The sequence below is a fragment of the Bos indicus genome, chromosome X, assembly GCF_029378745.1.
Source record: "Bos indicus isolate NIAB-ARS_2022 breed Sahiwal x Tharparkar chromosome X, NIAB-ARS_B.indTharparkar_mat_pri_1.0, whole genome shotgun sequence".
NCBI classification, from domain to species: domain Eukaryota; kingdom Metazoa; phylum Chordata; class Mammalia; order Artiodactyla; family Bovidae; genus Bos; species Bos indicus.
Window position 1 is genome coordinate 1,978,746 of NC_091789.1, and position 24,480 is coordinate 2,003,225.

General features: G+C 42.4%; 1 protein-coding gene and 1 pseudogene across 7 annotated transcripts in view; both read right to left on the reverse strand.

Moving 5' to 3' along the window:
• Nucleotides 1-324: 324 nt before the first annotated feature.
• Nucleotides 325-1,342, reverse strand: LOC139181373 (coiled-coil domain-containing protein 86 pseudogene; annotated as a pseudogene).
• A 17,261-nt stretch (nucleotides 1,343-18,603) lies between these two features.
• The window catches only part of KLHL13 (kelch like family member 13), a 198,264-nt gene continuing 192,387 nt past the window's right edge, over nucleotides 18,604-24,480 (reverse strand). For all 7 annotated transcript variants that reach the window (XM_070784351.1, XM_070784350.1, XM_070784346.1 and 4 more), the window contains 2 exons: nucleotides 22,671-22,784; nucleotides 18,604-20,195 (listed from right to left, as the gene is read on the reverse strand). In XM_070784351.1, the coding sequence (XP_070640452.1) occupies nucleotides 19,708-20,195; nucleotides 22,671-22,784 (602 nt within the window). In that variant the 3' untranslated portion in view covers nucleotides 18,604-19,707. The remainder of the gene's footprint in view (nucleotides 20,196-22,670; nucleotides 22,785-24,480) is intronic.

Genomic DNA, 24,480 nt, shown 5'->3' on the forward strand with positions numbered 1-24,480 from the left:
AGTCACCCCTCCAGTCATCAGTTCCCTGAGGAACCAGAAATTACTCTTCTTGGTTTGAAGTCACTTGGAAAGGAAGGGGCATGTGAGTGGGGAGGAGGAGACTGACCCTCTTCCCACCTCCAGTCTGCGAGGTTCCAGGCTCCCCCTGCTCCACGGAGACCTGCCCGCCAGTCCTTTGAAGGCTCAGAGCCCCGACTCGGGTGGTGCCCCTGTCTGGGAGCCATGGAGCCGGACTGCCGGGTCAGCAGAGGCATGTGGCCAGTGCCCCGAGAGCTGCCATGTGGACACGGTGGTTGGCCACAGAAGGCCTCGGCTGTCCTGAGCTCAGATCTCGGCTGCCGGCCACTGAGGTGGTGGCTTCTGCAGCTGGGTCAGCGTGTCTGGCTTCTCAATGGATTCCAGCTGTTGCTTCTTCGCCCGCTTGAGCTTGGCAGGGTTTCGAATCACTTGGACGATCTTTGCCTCCCGCTCCTCCTCCAGGCGGCGTTTCAAGTTCTCCCTGCAGCGACGCTCCTTCTCCTCCTCCAGGTGCTGGGAAGGTCCTTGGCCAGCTTCCTCTCCTGCCGGTCTTTCATCTTTTGCTGCCGGCATGTGCGCAGGGGCTTGTCCTGAACCATCTGGGAGAACCTCTTCTTTGAGCGGTCCTTCCACACCCGCCCCAGACTTGCACTTCCCCTTTGGGATTATAGGAACCTCCTCCTCCTTCGGCTTCTTGGACGCAGGGGCCTGGGCAGAAGAACTTTTTCACTTCTTTGGTGTGAGGCCTTCTCTTGCCGGCTGCCCGGCTGGAGCTAGCTTGCTCTGCTCCTACTGATCCCGTTGGTAGACGGGCAACTGGGGTGTCAGCTCCTGTAGTGGCTTCGAGGGCTCAGGACCCAGAGATGCTGACCTAGGTAAGGCTCTAGTGATCCTGAGCCTGGCTGCAACTGATATCGGGGGACCCCAGGATAGGCTCCTCCTTATTCTTGTGCAATTCCGAGTCTGCTTCATCTTGGTCCTGGGAGAACTTGGGTGAGTCCTCACTTGGCTTTGACTGAAGTTGGTGGAATTCAGGACTTGACTTCTGCTGGCTTTGGGGCAACTCCAGGCCTGGATCTCCCTGACCCTGGGGGGAACCTGAGTCTGGTTCCAGCTGCTTTCAAGGGGACCCCAAGCTTGGCCCCTCCTGTAGACTGGGTGATCCCAGGCTTGTCTCTGACTGATGATTGGGCTCACTCATTTCTTCTGCATTCAACTAGAACGCCACAAGGGCCTGTCTGGCCCACAGAACTGAGGTGGGGTTCTCGGGAGATTCAGTCTTTACATCTTCCAGCCTTAGGCTGCGCCTAAGCAGCATAGCCATTATTTTCAAATCCGAGCCCACCTGCATGTGAAGGTTCTTATGGCCAGATCACCTCCCAAAGGTTCTACCTCCAAATACCATCATCACCTTGGAGATTAGGATTTCAACATATGAACTTTGTGGGGACATATCTATTTGGAACCATAGCAACTGGCTTCCAGTGAATCAAAGAGCTGATGTTGTCCCCAGAACAGCCCAGTGTAGAAGGAGAGCCTTCGTGTATAACTTTAACATTAAATGAGGTGGAAAACCTGGGTGACAATCCTGAAGGACACAGGCATTCTGAGACCTTGGCCAGGAGACTCGAAGTTCCCTCATTCTTGTGCCAGGGCGTGGCCCCAGCCTCCCTGAGGTCTGTTTCTCAGGCCAAGAAGCAGCAGCTGCTGAGGGTGGACTGGACACGAATTCCTATGTATGCCTATGTGTTCCCTGCATTCCAGAAGGACTAGGACCAGGATCCTCCTCAGTGCTTTCAGGCATCCCTGCTAAGCCTTTCTGCAAGTTTCTGGCCTCCCGCACTCAAGCCAGTCCAGCTCCAAGCTGCCTATCTCCCTCTGGGTACATCTTCCACTTCAGCTCTGCCATGGCCCACATCCACCGCATCCTTGATCTTTCTTAAACACTGAGGGTCAGACAGCTCCCCCTGGTATGTGTTGGCACCTTGACAGGTTTCAGGCAACTCACTCAAGTCTTTTGCCTTTGATCAGAGACTACACACCTTTCATCTTAGATTCACAGAAAGCAACAGTAGACTCAGATGAATTTGACTGTTTTTCTGCCTCTGTACAGATTGATGGGACCATGTGTATTTTACCTTGGACAAGCCTGAAAACAGTAATAACAGAAATACATTTTTCACTGTCCCTTTGCCTCTCTTTGAAAGTGGAGGACAGATCAACAACAAGGTCCTCCTGTGTAGCACAGGGAACTATATGCAATATCCTGTGATAAACCATCATGGAAAAGAATATAAAAAAAAGAATATGTATGTATTCATATAACTGAATCACTTTACTGCACAGCAGAAATTAACACAACATTGTAAATCAACTATATCTTCCCAGGTGGCTCTAGTGGTAAAGAGCCCACCTGCCAATGCAACAGACATAAGAGATGCAGGTTTGATCCCTGGTTTGGGAAGATATCCCTGGAGAAGGGAATGGCAATCCACTCCAGTATTCTTGCATGGAGAATCCCATGGACAGAAGAGCCAGGCAGGCTACAGTCCATAGGGTCACAAAGAATCAGACATGATGGAAGTGACTTAGCAAGTACGAAAATAAACTATACTTCAATTAAAAATATCAGTTAAAATGAAATAAAGAATAAAATTGAGGACATCAAACAAAATAGACTAAAAATATCACACATATAAATAATGTTGGAAATAGAAACAAGTGATTTATAAAATGAAAGTGATAAGACATCTATGACCACCTTTTTTGCCAATAAATTAAAAAATAGAAGAAATTGAAAAAAAGTGGAGGGGAGCCCAGTTTTCACTGAGTTGTCATTCCCAACAGAGACTCTATCCTCTGTGCTATGTCAGCAATTGAGAGATTTTCTACCTGTGAGAAGACTCTTGAGAGTCCCTTGGACTGCAAGAAGATCAAACCAGCCAATCCTAAAGGAAATCAACCCTGAATAGTCATTGAAAGGACTGATGCTGAAGATGAAGCTCCAATACTTTGGCCACCTGATGCGAAGAGCTGACTTGTTAGAGAAGACCTTGATGCTGGGAAAGATTGAAGGCAGGAGGAGAAGGGGACGACAGAAGATGAGATGGTTGGATGGCATCACTGACTTAATGCACATGAGTTTGAGCAAGCTCCAGGAGATGGTGAAGGACAGGGAAGCCTGGCATGCTGCAGTCCATGGGGTGGCAAAGAGCTGAACACAACTGAGCAACTGAACAACAGCAACAACTGCCTGTGACAATAGTGTCACCTCTCATCCCTCCAGTGGCTGGCCTTTCCTAGGGCTCTTATTACTGAGCTGGATCCCGCCAAGGCCCAACCACTTTCACATGGGCCTCCCTAGTCCCGGTCATGGTCACTATCACCCAGAGGGCAAGTGTTGGGTAAAAAATTCCTCAAGGGATGGTTTCCCCCTTGTGTTATGGCTGCCTCCCAAAGAACTCTGACTCGGGCTCTTCTCAACCCTCGTGAATGACTGTGTGTCCGTGGCCAAAACCTCTGCCAATATGGGGCTGACTTTCCTTTCCCCTTCTGCTCTCAAGAACCAGGAATAAGGACTTCCCTGGTGGTACAGTGGATAAGAATCTGCCTGCCAGTGTAGCGGACATGGGTTGATCCCTTGTCTGGGAAGATCCCACATGCCTCAGAGCAACTCAGCCAGTGCGTCACAACTACTGAGTCCACCCTCTAGAGCCCAGAAACCTCAACTACTGAGCCCGTGTGCCATGTGACAGCCCACGTGACAACCACTGAAGTCCAGGCACCCTAGAGCCCGTGTGCTGCAACAAGAGAAGCCACCGCAGTGAGAAGCCTGAGCACCGAAACTAGAGAGTAGCCCCTGCTTGCTGCAACTAAAGAAAGCCTGCGTACAGCAACAAAGACCCAGTGCAACCAAAAATAAATAAAAAGAAGTTAAGTAAAGACTCTGTAATCTTTGAAAAAGAAAAAAAAAAACAACAAATCTGGAATAAACTTGGGTCTACTCTTAACCAAAGAGCCATTTTTCAGAGACATTCAGAGAGTGGAAGGGCTCATTGTTCTACAACCAACTGTGGTCTTCTGTCTGTGGGGTCAGTCCACCCTGACCCCACAACACCCCCCAGTTCCCCAGGCTAAACAACTCTTGGTTTCCTACATATACTTAGAGTCTGAGCACTTTAGATAGGTGGCTCTCTGGGCTCTTGGGTCTCTGTGAGCCTGGATGCTTGCTACATAAAGGAAAAAAGCAGATCGAAAACTTCGTGCCAGGTGAGTGAAATGCTCAGTGTGTAGCTTCACTGGAAGACACCCATTGCCCCCTCCTTTAGAATCTGTTGGGACATTTTAATTTTGTATGGTGCCTTCCTGGACTTTTGACGACCACAAGAGAATCCCTGGCTGTCCACGCAGTGGTGTGGCTAGGATATCCATGACAAATGGGTGCCTAAATCTTATCATGGCCACCCTCGAAAATATCCAAGAACATGGGATATGTGGGACCTGGTCTGTGAGGTGCTCTCTTCTTCATTCCAAGAAGAGGTAACTGGCTGATGTGGGGGCACCCTGCCTAACGTGTTCACCATTCAATTCTCTCTCCTCCCTCACAGCCTTCAGAGTCCTAAGCCCAACCTCCACAATGGGCACAGCTCTCCCATATGCACAAAGACACCCTGCCATCTCACTTCCCTGGTGGCTCAGTGGTAAAGAATCTGCCTGCAATGCAGGAGACTCAGGTTTGATCCCTGGGTTGGGAAGATTCCCTTAGAGGAGGAAATGGCAACCCACTCCAGTATTCTTGCCTGGAGAATTTCATGGAGAGAGGAGCCTGGTGGGCTACAGTCCATTGGGTCTCACAGAGCCAGAAATGACTGAGTGATTAATGCTTTAACTTTCAGCTTGTTTAAAACTCTGACTCCTTGGGAGTTCCCTGGTGGTCCAGTGGTTAAGACTTTGCCTTCCAATGCAGTGGGTGAGGGTTTGATCCCTGGTCAGGGAGCTAAGATCCCACATACCTCTTGGGCAGAAAACTAAAACATGAAACAGAAGCAACATAGAAGTAACAAATTCAATAAAGACTTTACAAATGGTCCACATCAAAAAATCTTTAAAAATAAAAAGCAAAAAAACTCTAACTCCTTAACCAATGACCACACAAGTGTTTCCCTAGGATGCAAAGTTAGGAATGCCTCTCGGATGGATGATTGGATGTCCATTCACCTTCCAAAGACCCCCCACCCTTTCCGTGGACCCCCTCTCAGATCTCTCTCACTCAGATATGCTCCTGGAAAAGAACCAGATCTGCCCACTTCTATGAAGTCACATAGAGGGAGGGTCAAGTAGGAAATCTATTGAAGGGGAGAAAAAGCAGCCACCAGATGTGACAATGGGCAGTGCTATGGATGCCAGCCATGTCCCAGGTGCCCCCAACACAATATTCCTTGTGTGGTCTCTCAGGACGGAGCTCCATTCATGACATTTCTTCTCAGATGATAGTAATGGGCATTCTTTGAGTCACTGGCCTCAATGGTCTCAGAATCTCCTTCAGCCTCCAGGCTCAGGACTCAAAGTGGTTGGATTCCTACTATAGAATTTAAAGACTCTTTCATTCAATACTAAATAAATATCTGTGAAGCCCTGTGAAACTTCCATACGTGACCTGACCAGACCACAATGGCCATCTCTGCCCCTTGCCATCTGTACACTGAAGGGCCATGTGTCTAATTCCCTAGACTTCCTGATAAAGAATCTGCTTGCCAGTGTAGGAGATACCAGAGATATGGGTTTAATCCCTGGGTTGGGAAGATCTGCTGGAGGAGGAAACGGCAACCCACCCCAATATTCTTGCCTTGAAAATCCTATGGGCAGGAGCCTGGTGGGCTGCAGTCCATGGGATCACAAGAGTCAGACACAATTGAGCACACACATACTGCACCAAGGACTTTGCCTTCCCAGGCACTACCAGCTCCTGCCCCACACAACCGTCAGTATCATCACTCAAGTTTCCCCAGTTCATTACGATATTTCTCAGCCCAGTGCTAAGTGGAAATGAATGTGAGCTTAGACACCAGGAACCTTAGACAGCAGAGGGACAGAGAGCAGTCAGAAAATATGATCCTATGACAGAACCCTAAGAGTCTCACAGAAGTAGCTCACTGGACCCTGCTCTCGAGCCTGTTCCTGTGTTCCCCTATGGTGGAGACTGGGGTTTCCTCTTTGGGAGCCATCCACAGCCTCCTGTTGGAAACCCTGACCCACAGGGTCTGGGCCCTGTTTCAATCATTTGTAAGCACTACCAACCCTTGTGCATAACTTTGGGTTCGAAGTTGTTCTCTCACACATCAGAGCTCGTGACTCAGTTTCCTCCTGTATTTGGACAAGAGGAAATTATTATCCACTTGACAAGAGAGTTTCACACTGAATAGACAGAGGTTCTGACTCTGGCACTGGGCTTTAGGAACTCCCCCAGGACTGAGCAGTAGGAGTGAAATTCATGAGCTTTTCTTGCACCTGCTACCCTGATCTTGCAGTCTGAGATTGTAGCAGATGGTTGTAGCATTGATACCTGAAAAAGCAATCTATTCTCATCCCCTCCCTGACTTCACAATCTCAAGCCCCATGAGATCTTTATGACTGACAGACCCTGCATAAGATCCTGCCAGTTCTCTGGCAACAAGCTGCCTCTTAAATCAAGGAGATGGGACTCTTGTGCTGTGGCAGCATCTGCTAGTGCTTCACCACAGTTGTCTCTTTCTTCTGAGTCCAACCTTAGATTTTGTTTCCTAACCTCTTTGAAAGTCGTATGGGAAGTTCTATACCACAATCAGATCTGGCCCCCAAACCCTCTCATTTGGTCCTCAGTTGTTCCCTCCCCCGATTCACCCTCACTGAGCTGGAGATGATCGTGGCTATTTGCCGAATCATAGATGGGAGAGCAGCTCCCGAGTGATCGCATAGAGCAGAGCCGCCCTTGGGCCAGACGCGACTTGCCTGGTAAATGGGTACAAAGTAAGCATCTTGACTCTGAGCCATTCTCATCTGGCGGTCTGCTTGTTACAGCAGTTTAGCTTACCTTAAGGAAATTTTTTAAAAATCTCTTTTTCTTAGTTTTGTACCTAGAGATGGCCCAGGCCCACTTCTCAGGCTTCTGGCCTCACTCCTGAGAGCTCTGAAAAAAATGGCAGCCTTCTGAACCTCTGATGAAAAATCCGATTGTTGGAGATATATTCACTGATGACGATCATTAGCCCTCTTGGGTCATTAGTCTATGGCAACTGCTTCCTTTGCTAGAGGTCTAGAATACTCAGGGACTGGGCTGGTGGCCCCCTTCCTTCCTGTCTCACTGGCATGTGTTCTAGCATTGTTCTCTTCTATCCAGGCTTCAACAAAGGACTAAGAGAGAGCTGGGGAACAAGGAAACATTTAAATATTTAGTGGATATTTCCATGGATACTGGAGTAAGAAATTATGAATTTTGTTAGCCAGGATAATAGGATTGGTGTTAAGAAGGAAAAAAATCTCTTAGGTTTAAATATATGTAATGAAGTATTTGGGGCTTCCCAGGTGGCTCAGTGGTAAAGAATCCACCTGCCAATGCAGGAGATGGACCTGGGTTGGGAAGATTCCCCTGGAAAAGGGAATGGCACCCCATTCCAGTAGAATACTGGAGAATCCCATGGACAGAGGAGCCTGGCGGGCTACAGTACCTGGGGTCACTGAGTCAGACACTACTGAGCACTCAGCACCACACCAAGGTACTTAGGGAATAAACATCCTAATGTCCAGAATTTCCTTTAAAATACTTTAACAGAAAATCAGATGAGACAAATGTGACAGAATGTAACTGTTACACGTAAGGAATGGATGTGCAGGTGTTCATCATACAATTTTCCCTACATGTCAGTATGTTTGAAAATTCTACTAATAAAAATGAAATGTAAAATCAAAAGTTTTCATTTCTGGGAAACAGTCCTCAAATTGAAGACTTCCTGGCACAATTAAGGACACAGCAAACTACTGTGTCCCTCTCCCTCCTCCCCCTGATGATGCTGACTTTGCCCTTCCCAAGCTCATTCAAGCACAGGGAACTATAGTCAATATCTTCTAATAACTTATAATGAAAAATAATTTCAAAAATAATGTATGTTTATATGTATAACTGAATCACCTTGCTGTGCACCTGAAACATTGCGAGTCAACTATACTTTAATAAAAAATATATATATTAAGAAAAAAAAAGTTCACACTAGGTAAAAGGCAGCACGTGGGTCCCCCTCAAAGCCTGTGCACCTGACTCAGCTCTTCCTGCCAACTCCCTGACTTCAGATACCTGACTTTGGAAGCACACATTCCTGGCGGTGATCACCCCTGCCCTCGGCACTGGATCAGTTGGACTGGCCACCCACCCCCATACCACCTGACATTGCCATGACTTTGGAAACCTCTCACTCCTAAATCAGCTGTCCCACACATTTTATTCTGGATCCTGAACTGGTGGAGAGATGCAGAGTGCAGAGTGTTAGTGGCTCAGTCGTGTCCAACTCTTTGTGACCCCATGGACTGGGGCCCACTAGGCTCCTCTGTCCATTCAGTTTTCCAGGTAAGAATACTGGAGTGGGTAGCCATTCCCTTCTCCAGGGGATATTCCTGACCCAGGGATTGAACTCAGATCTCTTGCAATGCAAGCAGATATCTTTACCATCTGAGCCACCAGGGAAGCCCGAACTGGTAGAGTTGTATGGCCTAAGCACACACTTCCTAGAAGCCTCCCAAATGCATGCACACCATCCCTGTAAGCTTCACAATTCCTCTAGCAGGATAGAGTCTTATCATCTCTTTTACCAAAGGTATCAAAGACCGAATGGGAAAAATGTGGGAGAGCTTCGAGCACAAGGACAGAAAGGGGACACCAGATATGAGGTCAAGGATATCCAAACCTTTGCCAGCTCTTGCGGCCACTATGGAGCCTATTCTTGTCCCAAGTGTGCTGACCACCAGTCACTCTAATTGGTCCCAAGGACACAACTCTAGGCCTCTTGACTTTTGCATGCTGTTTCTCAGCTTCTTCTTTCTTGCCTGAGAGCAGGACCTGTCCCTGGCTCAGACGTGCTGACCACTTTTGGGTGCCCTGCTGCTACGTTCCCAGTCTTAGTTCCAAAAATCTGCTACAGCAACTTCATCACACATTGTTGGTGTTTAACAACAGCTTGGAAGCTGCTTTAAAAAAAAAAAAAAAAAAAGAGCCCAAAACACTCACTCAGAGATCCTTGCTCAGATCCTGCCAGGTTTTGTCATTGTGCATTTGTGTCTCTACCTGCACCAAGATGCTGTACAGTGAAGGTGATGGGCAATGAGAGGCAGCAGCCTGAGTTCTGCCTCCCTTACCACCTCCCGTGAGGTCCTTCTGAAGCAGGCAGGGCTGCTGGAGCCTCAGTGAGGTGGAAGATAGCAGATGGAGAGGTACTTCCTGAGCCCTCAGGAGGGCTCAGTCCTTCTGACAAACTCTGTTAGCTTTTGAGAAATATTTGAACTCTTGACTGGCAAACACACACACTCATTTTTCTTTGGACCTGAATGGGGTTACTTTGTGTAGCTTGAACTTTATTGTTATTTTTTAAATATTTATTTATTTACCTGCACTGGGTCTTAGTTGCAGCATGTGAGATCTAGTTCCCTGATCAAGGATCGAACCTGCATCCCCTGCACTGGGAGCACAGAATCTTAGTTACTGAACTAGGGAAGTCTCTGAACTTGTTTTTGTTGACATCAATTTGGGGGACGTCTCATCTCAGATTAATTTCCCCATTCACTGGGAATGTTCCCCTTTCTAGGGATCAAGTCCCTGCCCCTCACATTGGTGCCCTGAGGCTCTCGTGTATTCATCCAAAGGTAAGTGATCTAAACCCGTCCTATCTCTGTGCTTCCCAAGGAGTTTTCAACTGATGATGGCAAGAGGGGAGTATTTTCTCCATTGTGAGGGAAAGGCAGGCATTCTCAGGCCACTGCCATGTCAGAGAGGCTACTCCATGGGAGGAAGCAATGAATCCAGCCCTCAGAGAAAAGCAGAGTCAGAGTGCTGACAGTCTTTGAGTCCTTCTGGTTTTCTCCATGTTCCAGGGGCAGCTAGGGTCTTCCTATGGTTGTAGAGGATGCCCCAATAACTGGTCTAATATTTTTATTTGAGCATGAGCTGGTTGGAGTTTGGTTTCTATGGCTTGCAGTCAGAACCTTTTTGCTTTCCCTATTTATTAATGTTTATTATAGAGAGGGCTTCAGGAAAATATTTATATGATGAATCAAAATCATGGGCTGCTGCCATGATTGTGTACCACTTAAGATATAGGGTTGGCCACAAACTTCCTTCCAGTTTTCATATGGAAAAACCCAGAAGAACTTTTTGGCCAACCCAATCCATTCAGAGTATGTGTTCTATTCTAATGTAATTTTGCTGTGAATTCCGAAGAAAGTGAAAGAGGAGAGTGAAAACGTTGGCTTAAAGCTCAACATTCAGAAAACTAAGATCATGGCATCCAGTCCCATCACTTCATGGCAAATAGATGGGGAAACAGTGGCTGACTTTATTTTTCTGGGCTCCAAAGTCACTGCAGATGGTGACTGCAGCCATGAAATTAAAAGACGCTTACTCCTTGGAAGGAAAGTTATGACCAACCTAGACAGCATATTAAAAATCAGAGACATTACTTTGTCAACAAAGGTCCATCTAGTCAAGGCTATTGTTTTTCCAGGGGTCACGTATGGATGTGAGAGTTGGACTATAAAGAAAGCTGAGCAGCAAAGAATTGATGCTTTTGAACTGTGGTGTTGGAGAAGACTCTTAAGAGTCCCTTGGACTGCAAGGAGATCCAATCAGTCCATCCTAAAGGAGATCAGTCCTGGGTGTTCATTGATAGGACTGATTTTGAAGCTGAAACTCCAATACTTTGGCCACCTGATGCGAAGAGCTGACTCATTTGAAAAGACCCTGATGCTGGGAAAGATTGAGGGCAGGAGGAGAAGGGGATGACAGAGGATGAGATGGTTGGATGGCATCACCAACTCAATGGACGTGGGTTTGGGTGAACTCCTGGAGTTGGTGATGGACAGAGAGGCCTGGCGTGCTGTGGTTCATGGGGTCGCAAAGAGTTGGACACAACTGAGCGACTGAACTGAACCTACAAGGCTAGGAGATAACTTATACTTCGTTGTGGCTGCCTGGGTTTAATCACTGAGGGAGTAGGTAGGTTTTCAGATAAGACATGAGAACTGAGAAATCAGACCTTAAAGTGATGTATCTTTTGGAACTTCGCTTTTTGCTGTCAGGACTTCAAATAACCCAGGAGTCCACATTAGAACATTTTGTTTATATTGTAAACACACACACACACACACACACAAGTATTGTTTGGTGAATTTTTTCTTTTGATTAAATACATGCATATGTGTATATTTAATATATGTAAATTCATGCATATACATAGTCAAAAGAAAAATTCACAAAACAATACTTAAATGTGTGATCTAGGGCATACTCTATTTTTTATTCCATTTCTGTACAAAATGTTTCTAAAATTGATCTTAGAACTCAGCAGTTCTCAAACTTTTGGGTCTCGGGGCTTCTTTATATTCTTACATTTTGAGGACACCAGAGACTGTGTTTATGTGCATTACAGCTATTGATGTTTATTGTATTAGAAACGAAGGATGAGAGGTTTTTAAATACAAGAATATCCAAGCTCATATCCAATTACCTGACAGAGCAATGGCATAACTGTTTGGCCTTCAATCTCTGGAAAATGCCACCATACACTTGCAAATGAGATCATAGTATGATGAGAATGGTTTTGACTTCTAGAATTCCCTGAAGGATTCTCAGGAACACCAGGTTGCCTGGACCACACTTTGAAAATTTCTGTACTCAGACTTGAAAAACATGAATCTAGAAAAAGCCCAGGCTGATTATGGACAAATGGAACCAAAAAAAAATCAAATTAGCTACATTTCCTTCTCCATGTTTCCCTCTTGTTCTTCTCAAGTGAGGAAAGTATTACGGTTAATTCCTCAACAATGATTTTGCATCAGATAGTTAATCTAAGCCGATCCATGCACAGAACTCCCCTAGCAACAGGTCCACGGACAAATCGTATGTCCTAAGTTGGCTCCAACAGACTAAAGAGAATTTAAATTCCACGATTGAGAGAGAGGTTTTCTCTCTCTTTGGATGTGAACAAGGAATGCTACTGGCAAAATACAGTGCTTACAAATGTTATTGCAAATAGAGTGGGGATATGAGGAAAAAAAAAAAAAAAAAACCAACCAGGGAGTTTGACAACACTGAGCTAATTACATTGTGCCTGGGGCCTCCTTTACCTCCAGTGGGCTTTGCAGCTCTGAGAAAACACATTTCCTTATTGTTAGAGTTGGGGATTTCAGTTACTTGGAGCAGAAAAGATATTGACACACTGAGATTTTCAGGACGTCTTCTTAAATATCCCATCCTGCACTTTGCTGGTTACAGAGTATTTTAAAGGGCATGTTGTGTGTGACTCTACCTAGCACAGAACCAGCAAGTTAGTAGTTTGGATAATTAGATGCAGTTGATCAGGGGACAGGAGCTAGGGTTTCAAGGACTGACTGCCCCCTTCTTATACATATTCTTTTATTTATAGCTTTGTGGCAAGAAAAGTTGCATTAATGCAGACACTCTTCTCTTTGTTGATTTCGTCACTCATTTTATAAATATCTATTTATGTGATTTGCTCAGATGTGGCTTCTTCACACACCCATCCTAGCCTCCAGCACACCACATTGTAAGCATCAATCTATCCAACTAGACTGAGCTCTTTGAGGGCAGGGATTCAGTTTTACTCATTTTTATAGACCCTAGGACTCTTCATTGACTGACAGGAAATAGGTTCACAATTTATGTCTGTTGAAAGAATAAATCAATGATAATGAAACGTGCTCTTTTAAAACAGAGGTCAGCAAACTCCTGACCATGGACCAAGTCTGCAATGTGGCCTACTATTCTATGGTCCAATAGCTAAGGATATTCTTTATTTTTTAAATGGCTAAAAATTCAAAACGAGAGCAATATTTGTAATTTATTACATGATATTCAATTTTTCACTGGCCTAAAGTTTTATTGGAACATATTGATGGTCATTCATTTACACATTCTTTACAACAGCAGAGATGAGTCATCATGACAAAGACCAATGGTCCAACAGAGATTAAAATATTTATAGAAAAAGTTTGCCAACCTGTTGAGGTGGCAAGAATACACAGAAGAACTGTACAAAAGAGATCTTCATGACCCAGATAATCACGATGGTGTGACCACTCCCCTAGAGCCAGACATCCTGGAATGTCAAGTCAAGTGGGCCTTAGAAAGCATCACTACGAACAAAGCTAGTGGAGGTGATGGAATCCCAGTTGAGCTATTTCAAATCCTGAACGATGATGCTGTCAAAGTGCTGCACTCAATATGCCAGAAAATTTGGAAAACTCAGCAGTGGCCACAGGACTGGAAAAGGTCAGTTTTCATTCCAATCCCAAAGAAAGGCAATGCCAAAGAATGCTCAAACTATCGCACAATTGCACTCATCTCACACGCTAGTAAAGTAATGCTCAAAATTCTCCAAGCCAGGCTTCAGCAATACATGAACCATGAACTTCCAGAAGTTCAAGCTGGTTTTAGAAAAGGCAGAGGAATCAGAGGTCAAATTTCCAACATCTGTTGGATCATGGAAAAAGCAAGAGAGTTCCAGAAAAACATCTATTTCTGTTTTATTGACTATGCCAAAGCCTTTGACTGTGTGGATCACAATCAACTGTGGAAAATTCTTCAAGAGATGGGAATACCAGACCACCTGACCTGCCTCTTGAGAAACCTATATGCAGGTCAGGGAGCAACAGTTTGAACTGGACGTGGAACAACAGACTGGTTCCAAATAGGAAAAGGAGTACGTCAAGGCTGTATATTGTCACCCTGGTTATTTAACTTCTATGCAGAGTACATCATGAGAAATGCTGGGCTAGAAGAAGCACAAGCTGGAATCAAGATTGCTGGGAGAAATATCAATAACCTCAAATATGCAAATGACACCACCCTTATGGCAGAAAGTGAAAAGGAACAAAAAAGCCTCTCGATGAAAGTGAAAGAGGAGAGTGAAAAAGTTGGCTTAAAGCTCAACATTCAGAAAACTGAGATCATGGCATCTGGTCCCATCACTTCATGGCAAATAGACTGGGAAACAGTGGAAACAGTGGCAGACTTTTATTTTCATGGGCTCCAAAATCACTGCAAATAGTGATTGCAGCCATGAAATTAAACGACATTTACTCCTTGGAAGGAAAGTTATGACCAACCTAGATAGCATATTGAAAAGCAGAGACCATTACTTTGCCAACAAAGGTCCGTCTAGTCCAGGCTATGATTTTTCCAGTGGTCATGTATGGATGTGAGAGTCGGACTGTGAAGCTGAGCGCCGAAGAATTGATGCTTTTGAACTGTGGTGTTGGAGAAGACTCTTGAGAGTCCCTTGGACTGCAAGGAGATCCAACCAGTCCATTCTAAAGGATATTAGTCCTGGGTGTTCATTGGAAGGACTGATGCTAAAGCTGAAACTCCAATACTTTGGCCACCTCGTGCAAAGAGTTGACTCCTTGGAAAAGACCCTGATGCTGGGAGGGATTGGGGGCAAGGAGGAGAAGGGGACGACAGAGGATGAGATGGCTGGATGGCATCACTGACTCAATGGACATGAGTTTCAGTGAACTTCAGGAGTTGGTGGTGGACAGGGAGGCCTGGTGTGCTGTGATTAATGGGGTCACAAAGAGTCGGACACAACTGAGCGACTGAACTGAACTGAATATTGTAATGATTCCTGCTTTGTTTGCTTTTGACAGAGCTGTGACCTTTATTCTCATTTTCTAAAGGTCAATCTTCATTTATCATAGTCCCATTGCCAAATAACATGCAAGGTGAAGAAGCATTGGGCTGATTAATGGAGACAGCAAGGAATACTAAATTTAAATAGAGAATGAATACATCCCTAAAACCACCACTTAATACAAAAACCTGTAATCACTTTTAAAATACTAATAAAAAATAGAGAATGAAATATCTACTGTGAGATTTTAATTATACAAATAACTTCATTGATGAAATAAATATTTTAATTACCTAGTATCACCTTGTTAGGGGAAGCACACTGACTGAAACTGCCCACCCTGGCCCAGCACCACAGTAACCATTTGCATGAGTTGTTTTATGACAGGAGGTCCTGGTAAGGAAAACAGAACTAATAAGCCTCCACCAACCGGAAGAGTTCAGGAAAGGTCAAAAGGAGACACATGTCCGACCACCTCCCAGAATCCTTCTCTCTGGCATCCATCTTGGCTGAACAAGGCGTGCACCACCAGGAAGGACTCTGACTCAGAGTGATTGGCTAAAGACAACCTGGAAACTAATCTGATCACCGTAAAACCCGAGCCATGGCAGAGCAGTTCTCCTGGGTTCCCTTATCCTACTGCTCTCCATCCAGCTGCCCCTTCCCAATAAAATCTCTTGCTTTGTCAGCATATGTGTCTCCTTGGACATTTTATTTCTGAGTGTTAGACAAGAGTCCAGTTTTGGGCCCTGGAAGGGGTCCCCATTCCTGAAACACTATTACTTAAATCAATGGACATATGATTTGATCACATTAATATTTAAATATTTTTACACTGATATAAACCCAATATATTGTTGAGTAGTTAAACCTCACTTAATACAGGGGTTAGAAGTCTTACTCTGAATACTGTATTGACATATTTTGTATCAGTAATTAAAATGCACAGATGTTCTGGAATGTATTTCATATCAGGAAATTATATATTAATATATCAAAAAATATATTGTCATACAAAATTATATATACTGATTTGAAATGATAATTGTGTAAAAGCAAAATACATTTAGCTATAGTTACCGATATGGGGGGAGATGAATGACTTTTTTCTTCCTTGTATTTACCAATTTTTCTCTATTTTGCCTGTTTATAACTACCAAGAGTTTTAAAATACTGCATGATTTGATCCATTTAAAATAAAATTCCTGGAATCCTTGTGAACTTATTTCACATTTACTTTGCTGCCCACATATTCCAAGAGTTCTCTGATGTGGAAAGGACTAAACCTGAGGTCTGGTGCCTTGAAAATAAAACACACAATAGCCAAGAATAAAATTAGAGGCAGAGCCCACTTTTCCATAGTAAGGTAAAGGAAGTCTGCTTACCATTCTTGGGCGGGGGTGTGGGGTGGTGGGGAGCAGGGGAATACACAAAGGCGCTTGAAATGGAAAAAAAGGTCACAGACTAATAAAATACCACTTAATTGCCTTGTGGGCCACTGGCTCAGGGGCTCATGAAAGGGAGTTATTTTAGCAACTTCTGAAGAGACAATACATACGTATATATTTTTAAGTCCCTAAAGTAACATGAGAGAGGAAACAGGTTCGGGTCATCATCTTTCTTTTCAGGACAAAACTTGATTATGAGATAAAAATTAAAAAAAATTCTTGAAATAAGCAAAGTACCTTTTTTCATTCATCTTCCGCACTCTACCAGCCTTGACCAGGAAGGGAAATGACAACCCTTTTGAGATTTAATACATTAAACATTTACTACATTATATTAACATAACATTAAACATTTACTACATTATAACTCAATAACTCCTTTTTCAAGTAAAACAAGAACCTAAGAAAGGCAAATGTGAGAAATGTTTGTAAAGTCAACCAATGACTGGCATATATTTTTTATACAGAAAAATGGTTAATTTGCAATAAAGGAAAATGTGTAGTAGTTTACTAGCTGTTGGAATTGTTTAATAACAGCACTTCTGTGACGTGCATTGTTGTTCTAAATAACATATGGCATGGATGCAGAAAAGGTAAGCTGTCAAACAGAATCTGTGTGCTTTGTTATTCCCCATGGCAAACTGGGAACAAATCACAGACCCTATTTCCTCTTCTTTCTGGGCATGTGGCTGTCTGATATTTTCCAGTCCCCTTTGGGCTTCTGTGTGGACACAGGACTGATTTCTGACCAGCAGAATTTGGGTAAACGTGATGTAAGCCTCTTTCAACCCAACACCCCTCTTGCCTTCAATGCTCCATTTTTCTTCTGCTGACTGAATGGAGAGGATTCCGAGGACCCTTAGAGGAGAGTTGCCTGACCAGGAATACTCACACTGGACTCTGGTGGGACCTCAGTCTGTCTTGTACATGCTCCCACATTTGGGCAGTTGTTAACTCTGTGCAAATGGTTGAATCCATTCTGCCTATAAACAGAGAACTGAAAATATGTGACCAGTTACTGTGACTTAAGAAAGAGAGACACAGAGGTAGAGAACAAATGTATGGACACAACGGGGGAAAGGGGTAGGGTTGGAGGAATTTGGAGATTGAGATTAACACATACACTATTGATACTATGTATAAAATAGATAACTGACGAGACCTATTGTATAGCACAGGGAATTCTACTTAATGCACTGTGGTGGCCTGAATGCAAAGGCAGTCCAAGAAACAGGAGATATATGTATACATATAGCTGATTCACTTTGCTATACAGTAAAAACTAACACATTATGAAGCAACTATACCCTAATGAAAACTAATTAGAAAAAAGAATAATCCTGCCAAAGAAGGTCTTTCAAATTCAAACTAGGCCTCTCCTAACATTCAAAAGTACCACTGATGGGAAAATGGTTTTCTTTGTTATGATTAACTCAAGACAAAGGTAGTGACAGGGTACTGCCAATTACCCACTGGTTAAGAACTTTGGTGATACTCGTTGGTCTGAAATAGCTCAAAATTTTAACCTGGTCATTTAACCTGGTCATTTGCAGATGAAGTAGGAAAAATCATACACACGGCCCTAACATAATGATCAGACAATAACCTACAAAATCTTTTTCTTTATAATCCTTGGTTGAGAACAAATCTCTTAGGTTATTTTACATGATCTCTTCTTGTTAGACAAGATGGATCTTCTCGAAGAGCAGGGAAACTGACTTCAGAAATTCCATTGCTCTTGTGGTTTAGACATATTACCCTGTGGGGATGGAGAGAGGCCAATGAGCATCTTCTACAAACTATTTTAAGTGAAAGTTGCTCAGTCATGTCTGACTCTTTGCGACCCCATGGACTACACAGTCCATGGAATTCTCCAGGCCAGAATACTGGAGTGAATAGCTTTGCCCTTCTCCAGGGGATCTTCTCAACCCAGGAATCGAACCCAGGTCTCCCGCATTGCAGACTATTTTGCGTTGGCCAAAGACTTCTGTAAGATGGATATGAAAAAACCGAATGAACTTTTTGGTTAACCCAATGACTCCTCAAAAACAACCAACAAGGAGTTTTCACCAATGAAGCTGGACCTGGTCAAATTCTTTCTTCCTTGAATGAAAGATAATAGTATTCAGTAATCCAAGCTGTTCAGTACTCTTAAGTTCTGATCATTTAGATCTTGGCACACTAAAAAAAAAAAGATATTTAATAAAAGGAAGTCAAATCAGACAATAATAGAATATCTCACACCAAAATGACATCAAATGTTTTTTATTGAACAAAAAAGATAGAACATGGAAATTGAATTCACTGAGCAAAAGCAGCTCACCAGATGAAGCTGCTATATTGTGTGCTAAATAATCTTATGAACTGAGTATACAGAATACATATAATATGTAAGTTATCGCAACAGCAAAGGAGAAGGTGTAGAATACAGTTTTGGAGGGAAAAATCTGGTCAAATGACAAATTTAGTTGCTCAAAATTTCTAGCCCTTGTCCACCTAAATTCAGTATGATTCTACATATGTGCATTCAGTATGTGCATACTGAATTCCCATTTTAACTGAAGCTGCTTTTTGGAAGAAATTTAAAAGTATTTATTTTTTTGCATTAATTTGACATTCTAGTCAATTTTTTTAAATTTCCTTTTTGACATATATGTGTGCATGTATTTTTACACACTTAAAAACCCCCAAACCCTTGTTTACAAGTTGAGGGGTCATGCTGTTTTTTTAAAATTAAGATTGGTGAATTTCAATGATTATTTCTCCTGTGCATCTAAGAAATTGGATGTGTTTTCAATGCACCCCCACAGACAGGAGGGCTGACAGATATGTCAAAAATACTTTATGGAAAGAGGCAGGTAGCTCATGCGAGTTGGCAACCTTTTGTCTGGTGTCTCCTGTTGGAACTAGCTGTCTCCCTTTAACATCTCACAGTCAAAGATGAAAGGAAAACTTTTTACTTTGAAGCTTAGTTAGCACAGTTGCACACTTACTATAATCCACCTTTTAACTTGGTTTTTTGGGCTTTTCTAATGTAAGATGACAAACACCTTACACCCAGTACACAGCATCAAAAAGTACTGAAGAAACATCTTATAGACAATACTTTTTTTTTCTTGTATGTTAAATATCAGCTTCTATGGGATATATTTCCAGAATGGTTTGTTACCACTTTATAAACACTCGAAGCCAAACAAACAGCACAAAGAACATCAATGTCTTTTTTTCCAATATTTGTATCAATTACTGGAGGATAATCCTAACATACACTACTTAAGGGGAGGGGGCAAAAGAAGAGGATTCATGACACACTGCAAAGATAGGACTACAGCATCTTAGTTGCAGGGACGATCTTATGGTGCAGAAAGAGGGGACTCTCTAGAAGGTGATGGTGTGGTTTCTTCAGGTGGAAAAACCGTGAGTGTGCAAGCTCGGATGCCACCCAGGGATTCTGGGAGATCAAATACCTTATGCCATTCATCTTTATCTGGATCATATTTCTGCACGATCTCTACCATACAACGATTATTCCACGAATACCCACCAACCACGTAGATTTTATTTTCAAAGACAGCAACCCCAACATCACTCTGCCCTCTTAACATAGCAGCAATTGGGGTCCACTGGTCAAGGATCGGTGAGTAGTATTCACAGCTTAGGACGTCGTCATAATCACTGGTTCCTCTGAAGTGATTGCCGCCGATGACGTAGAGCCTTTCTCCCACAGTGCACATGCAATGCAGACCTCTGACAGTGGTCATTGGCGCCTTCTGGATCCATTTGTCAGTATCAGGGTCAAAGCACATGAGCTCCTTTTGGAAAGTGTCATGAGTAATTCCTCCTAAAGAATGAAAATTATTGGTGGGAGGTAAACAGATTAATATGAAAATGCAAAAGTTAATAGAAGGCTCTCTGTCACAGATAATTAACTTCTAGCCACATATTATGACATTTTAGAGTTTATCAAGTGTGTTCTTATACATGTCTGCCCGCTATAACAACTTTCTTTGGATTAAAAATAAAGAAAATAATATTTTCCTCTCATTAAAGAACAAAAGTGTAGCTTATATTATTGTAATGACTTTCTCAGAGACCCAAGGGATTTAAGAGGCTTTACAGAACGAAAATATATTTTGGCTACTTTTCAAGTTGAGTTTACAGTAAATCCCATCTACAAAGCATCATTCACTCCTGCTGCTCTTTAAATGCTAGGTGTTCCCTTCCTCATTTGTCAATTAAGAATGGCCACTCTAGTTCTCGAGTTAGGATTTTGACTATGAATTGAAATAAATAACAATGCTTTGGAAAAGTCAAAAGTGTTATGCAACTATACAGGCTTACATGAATATTCAGAACTGTTTTTGTAGACCTGTCCTCTCTTAAAAATTTAAAGAATTAGAATGCTGAATATACCTGGAATTTTGTATGTACAGTGATTTGTTGCTGATCTATTGAGTCCATAACATCTATAAAACATATTTTTAGATCATATTTCAATCAGTTTGTACAATGAAAATATCAAACTATGTGTTTGCAGATTAGGGAGAAAACTAAACTAAGCTTCAGCCACATCATTCAAAGCTCTACTATCTGGGGGCCAGATGGCCATCACTAGGTTGTTGGTTTTTTTCTTCTTTTCTATATTTTCTTCTGTACTTCACTGAGTTCCCAGCAAACAAAACAGTGCTGTTTGGTTTGAAAATCAGCTGTGGTTTCCAGCCTACTCTTGACTGGGAAGGTCATTTGTGTAATATATGCTAGTTATGCCAAATCACCACTAGAACAATTCGAATGTCATTTTTTCCCACCAGAGAAATTGCAGCTCTCATTATAATAGCATAGCAGCCACACACATAAAATAGGTAGATGGTGTAAATCATTGATTAGTGGAACATATCATTTCCTGGAAAGCTCTTTCAATATAAGACGTCCCATAGTTTGCTCATAAATTTCACACCAGAAACCTGCCAATCACACACTAAAGGCCTTTCACTGATCCTTCTTGATTACAGATTTCATTAAGGCAGCGTTCAGAGACTCAGACCACAAACATCACCTTAATGCCTTTGTTCTCTAATAATGTAGCTGCAGGCTTGGCACTGGCCGACCTTCAAAAGAGGGAAAATTGTCAGAGGTAGACTCTGTCAGGGCCAAATGGCAAGAACCTATCAGAGTCAAATCCAAATACTGGAAGTGAACATAACATTAAAATAGGACTCATTTCTACATTCTACATAAGGATGATTTGAACACTAACAGTTTGTGTTACTGTAACACTGAGCCAACTGTAGTCTTTTCAGAATTTTTTATTAGAAAAATATATGTGAATGTGGCCAAAACACAGGTAATCAACACAGAATTATTTATGCAATGACACCACAGTAGAACCCAATATAATACTCAGGACAAGAGAAACATGTTATGGGTTGCACTAAATTAGGTCTTCCCTCGTGGCTAGGTCAGTAAAGAGTTTGCCTGCAATGCGGGAGACCTGGGTTCAATTCCTGGGTCGGGAAGATCCCCTGGAGAAGGAAATGGCAACCCACTCCAGTATTTTTGCCTGGAGAATTCCATGGACAGAGAAGCCTGGTGGGCTACAGTCCATGGGGTCACAAAGAATCAGACGACTGAGTGACTAGCACAAATGAGAAAATGAATATTATTATGCATTATATGTATATTGGAAGCAAGTTTTGTGCACAGTAGAGCTCACATGTTATATAATGATATATTTCCTCATGGAGTTTAGCCGAATTCTAAACAGAAATGAATTAATGCTTGTTATAGAGACTATGAATGGTGGTTATTAGAGTATTAGACTATGGACTAAGGGGGCTGAAAGGCACGTTGGAGAAGCTGAAAACTTACCAATTTCTTCTAAGTATTACAGTAGGATTGGCTGGCTGCTAGTCTTATAAAATTTTATAATACCAAAGGCTGCTGCTGCTAAGTCACTTCAGTCGTGTCCGACTCTGTGCGACCCCATAGACGGCAGCCCACCAGGCTCCCCCATCCCTGGGATTCTTCAGGCAAGAACACTGGAGTGGGTTGCCATTTCCTTCTCCAATGCATGAAAGTGAAAAGTGAAAGTGAAGTCGCTCAGTCGTGTCTGACTCTTAGCAATGCCATGGACTGCAGCCTACCAGGCTCCTCCGCCCATGGGATTTTCCATTACATACAAATGTACACAAAAATACATTCTAAAACCTACAATTATATTTTGATTATCCATTTCCTGGATTATTAACACTATATGGAAAGATGGCAACATAGTAAAAATCTATGTATTATATGAATTGCATTTGCAATTATTTACCTGATATATACATTACGCCTCCATACACAGTTCCAGCATGGCCATAGTGGGGCTCACTCATTTTGGCAACATAGGTCCATTCGTTTGTTCTCGGATTGTAACATTCTACTGTAGCTGTTGTTTAAAAAATAAAAAAGAAGAATGAATGGATTTTAAAATATGATTTATAATTTCAAATTTAGCAATAAATTATTTTTCCCTTAGGTGGAACAATAATAATATCCTCATAACTGAAATATTTCTATTTAGGTATGAGATATTCTTGGGGGTCAGATATTAATTATTGAGATTTTGCAATTAATATGAATTGTTAATATATTGAGACATGTTATATCAGACTATTTAATGTAATAATATAACACACTTCTGTCACTGCAGAAATCACTAGACTTTCTTTTCTTCTAGGATCTTGTTACATCTTTATAATTTGATACTTCTCCCATTTCTTTGCTCTAAATATGTGGGAAGAAAAGATGAAAAAAATTACAAGGAAGAAAAACACTTTGATTCTATATGATACACCATATAGGAAACAAAGGTTAACAGATACGAAGCAAAAGTTTAAGTTGATAATGAAATTATGCACACTGCCTGGTGTATGTTTTGATGCCTATTGTTTATTTCATACCAAGACTACAAAATTGACACAGACAATAATTTTTCAGTATTTATACATTAAAGCCAATAGTTTACCACTGCAGCCAGTACTGCTCTAACTTGAAGATGACTGGCAGCATAATAAAATTTTTATTAGGGGTACTTCCTCTCAGCAATAAATTTTCATCCTTAACACAGAGTATTTGAGAAGTGACCTCAACTTATTTAACTATCAATCTGTTATAACATCAAGACTAGAACCAATGACAGTCTAGACAGATAAAAAATGTAATCTTTTTTAAAAGGCAGAATAGGGATGTTAGGAGGTCTCTGATCAACAGCACAAAATTAGGATTAACTTGAAAAGTTTATACTTTTTATTGCAGATGCTGCCACTTGTTAATCCAACTGCTTGTCTCCACTAACCCTGCTTTTTTCTTACTAAGAGAATCACAACACTGCTCAGGAAAGCACTGTGCCAAACTCAAAATAAAATTCAAATCTGCAGGTTCCTGCAGGCCCTGTGAAGCTGGAATTGATGGCATGACATATTTGTAGGCAATGGAATGCAAGTAGGAGGATACAGAGTGGGGCTATTTGATCAAGTCACTGGAATAAAACTTGGCTGCTGCTGCTGCTGCTGCTGCTAAGTCACTTCAGTTGTGTCCGACTCTGTGCGACCCCACAGACGGCAGTCCACCAGGCTCCCCCATCCCTGGGATTCTCCAGGCAAGAACACTGGAGTGGGTTGCCATTTCCTTCTCCAATGTATGAAAGTGAAAAGTGAAAATGAAGTCGCTCAGTCGTGTCCGACTCTTAGCGACCCCATGGACTGCAGCCTACCAGGCTTCTCCATCCATGGATTTTCCAGGAAGGAGTACTGGAGTGGGATGCCATGCAGCAAAATGCAACCCTAATTGATAAGTCATCTTTTGAACAAGTTTTCCTATTTAAAAAATAATACTACTGTGAGACCAGGCAAAACTAGAGACAGATTGAAGAGATTTTCTCTTTTCAATAATTTCATCAAATTCACTAAACAAACTATTTACTTCTCCTCTAACAAAACCTATATTATACCACTTCTTATATCCCATTACTGATTTCCTTTTCTACTTTAGTTTTGAATTTTCAGTCTTATTTCAAAGGTTTTTACTATTTTTTTTTTAATCTCTTGTTAGTTTTGTTCATTGCTTTGGGCTTGGAACCTTAC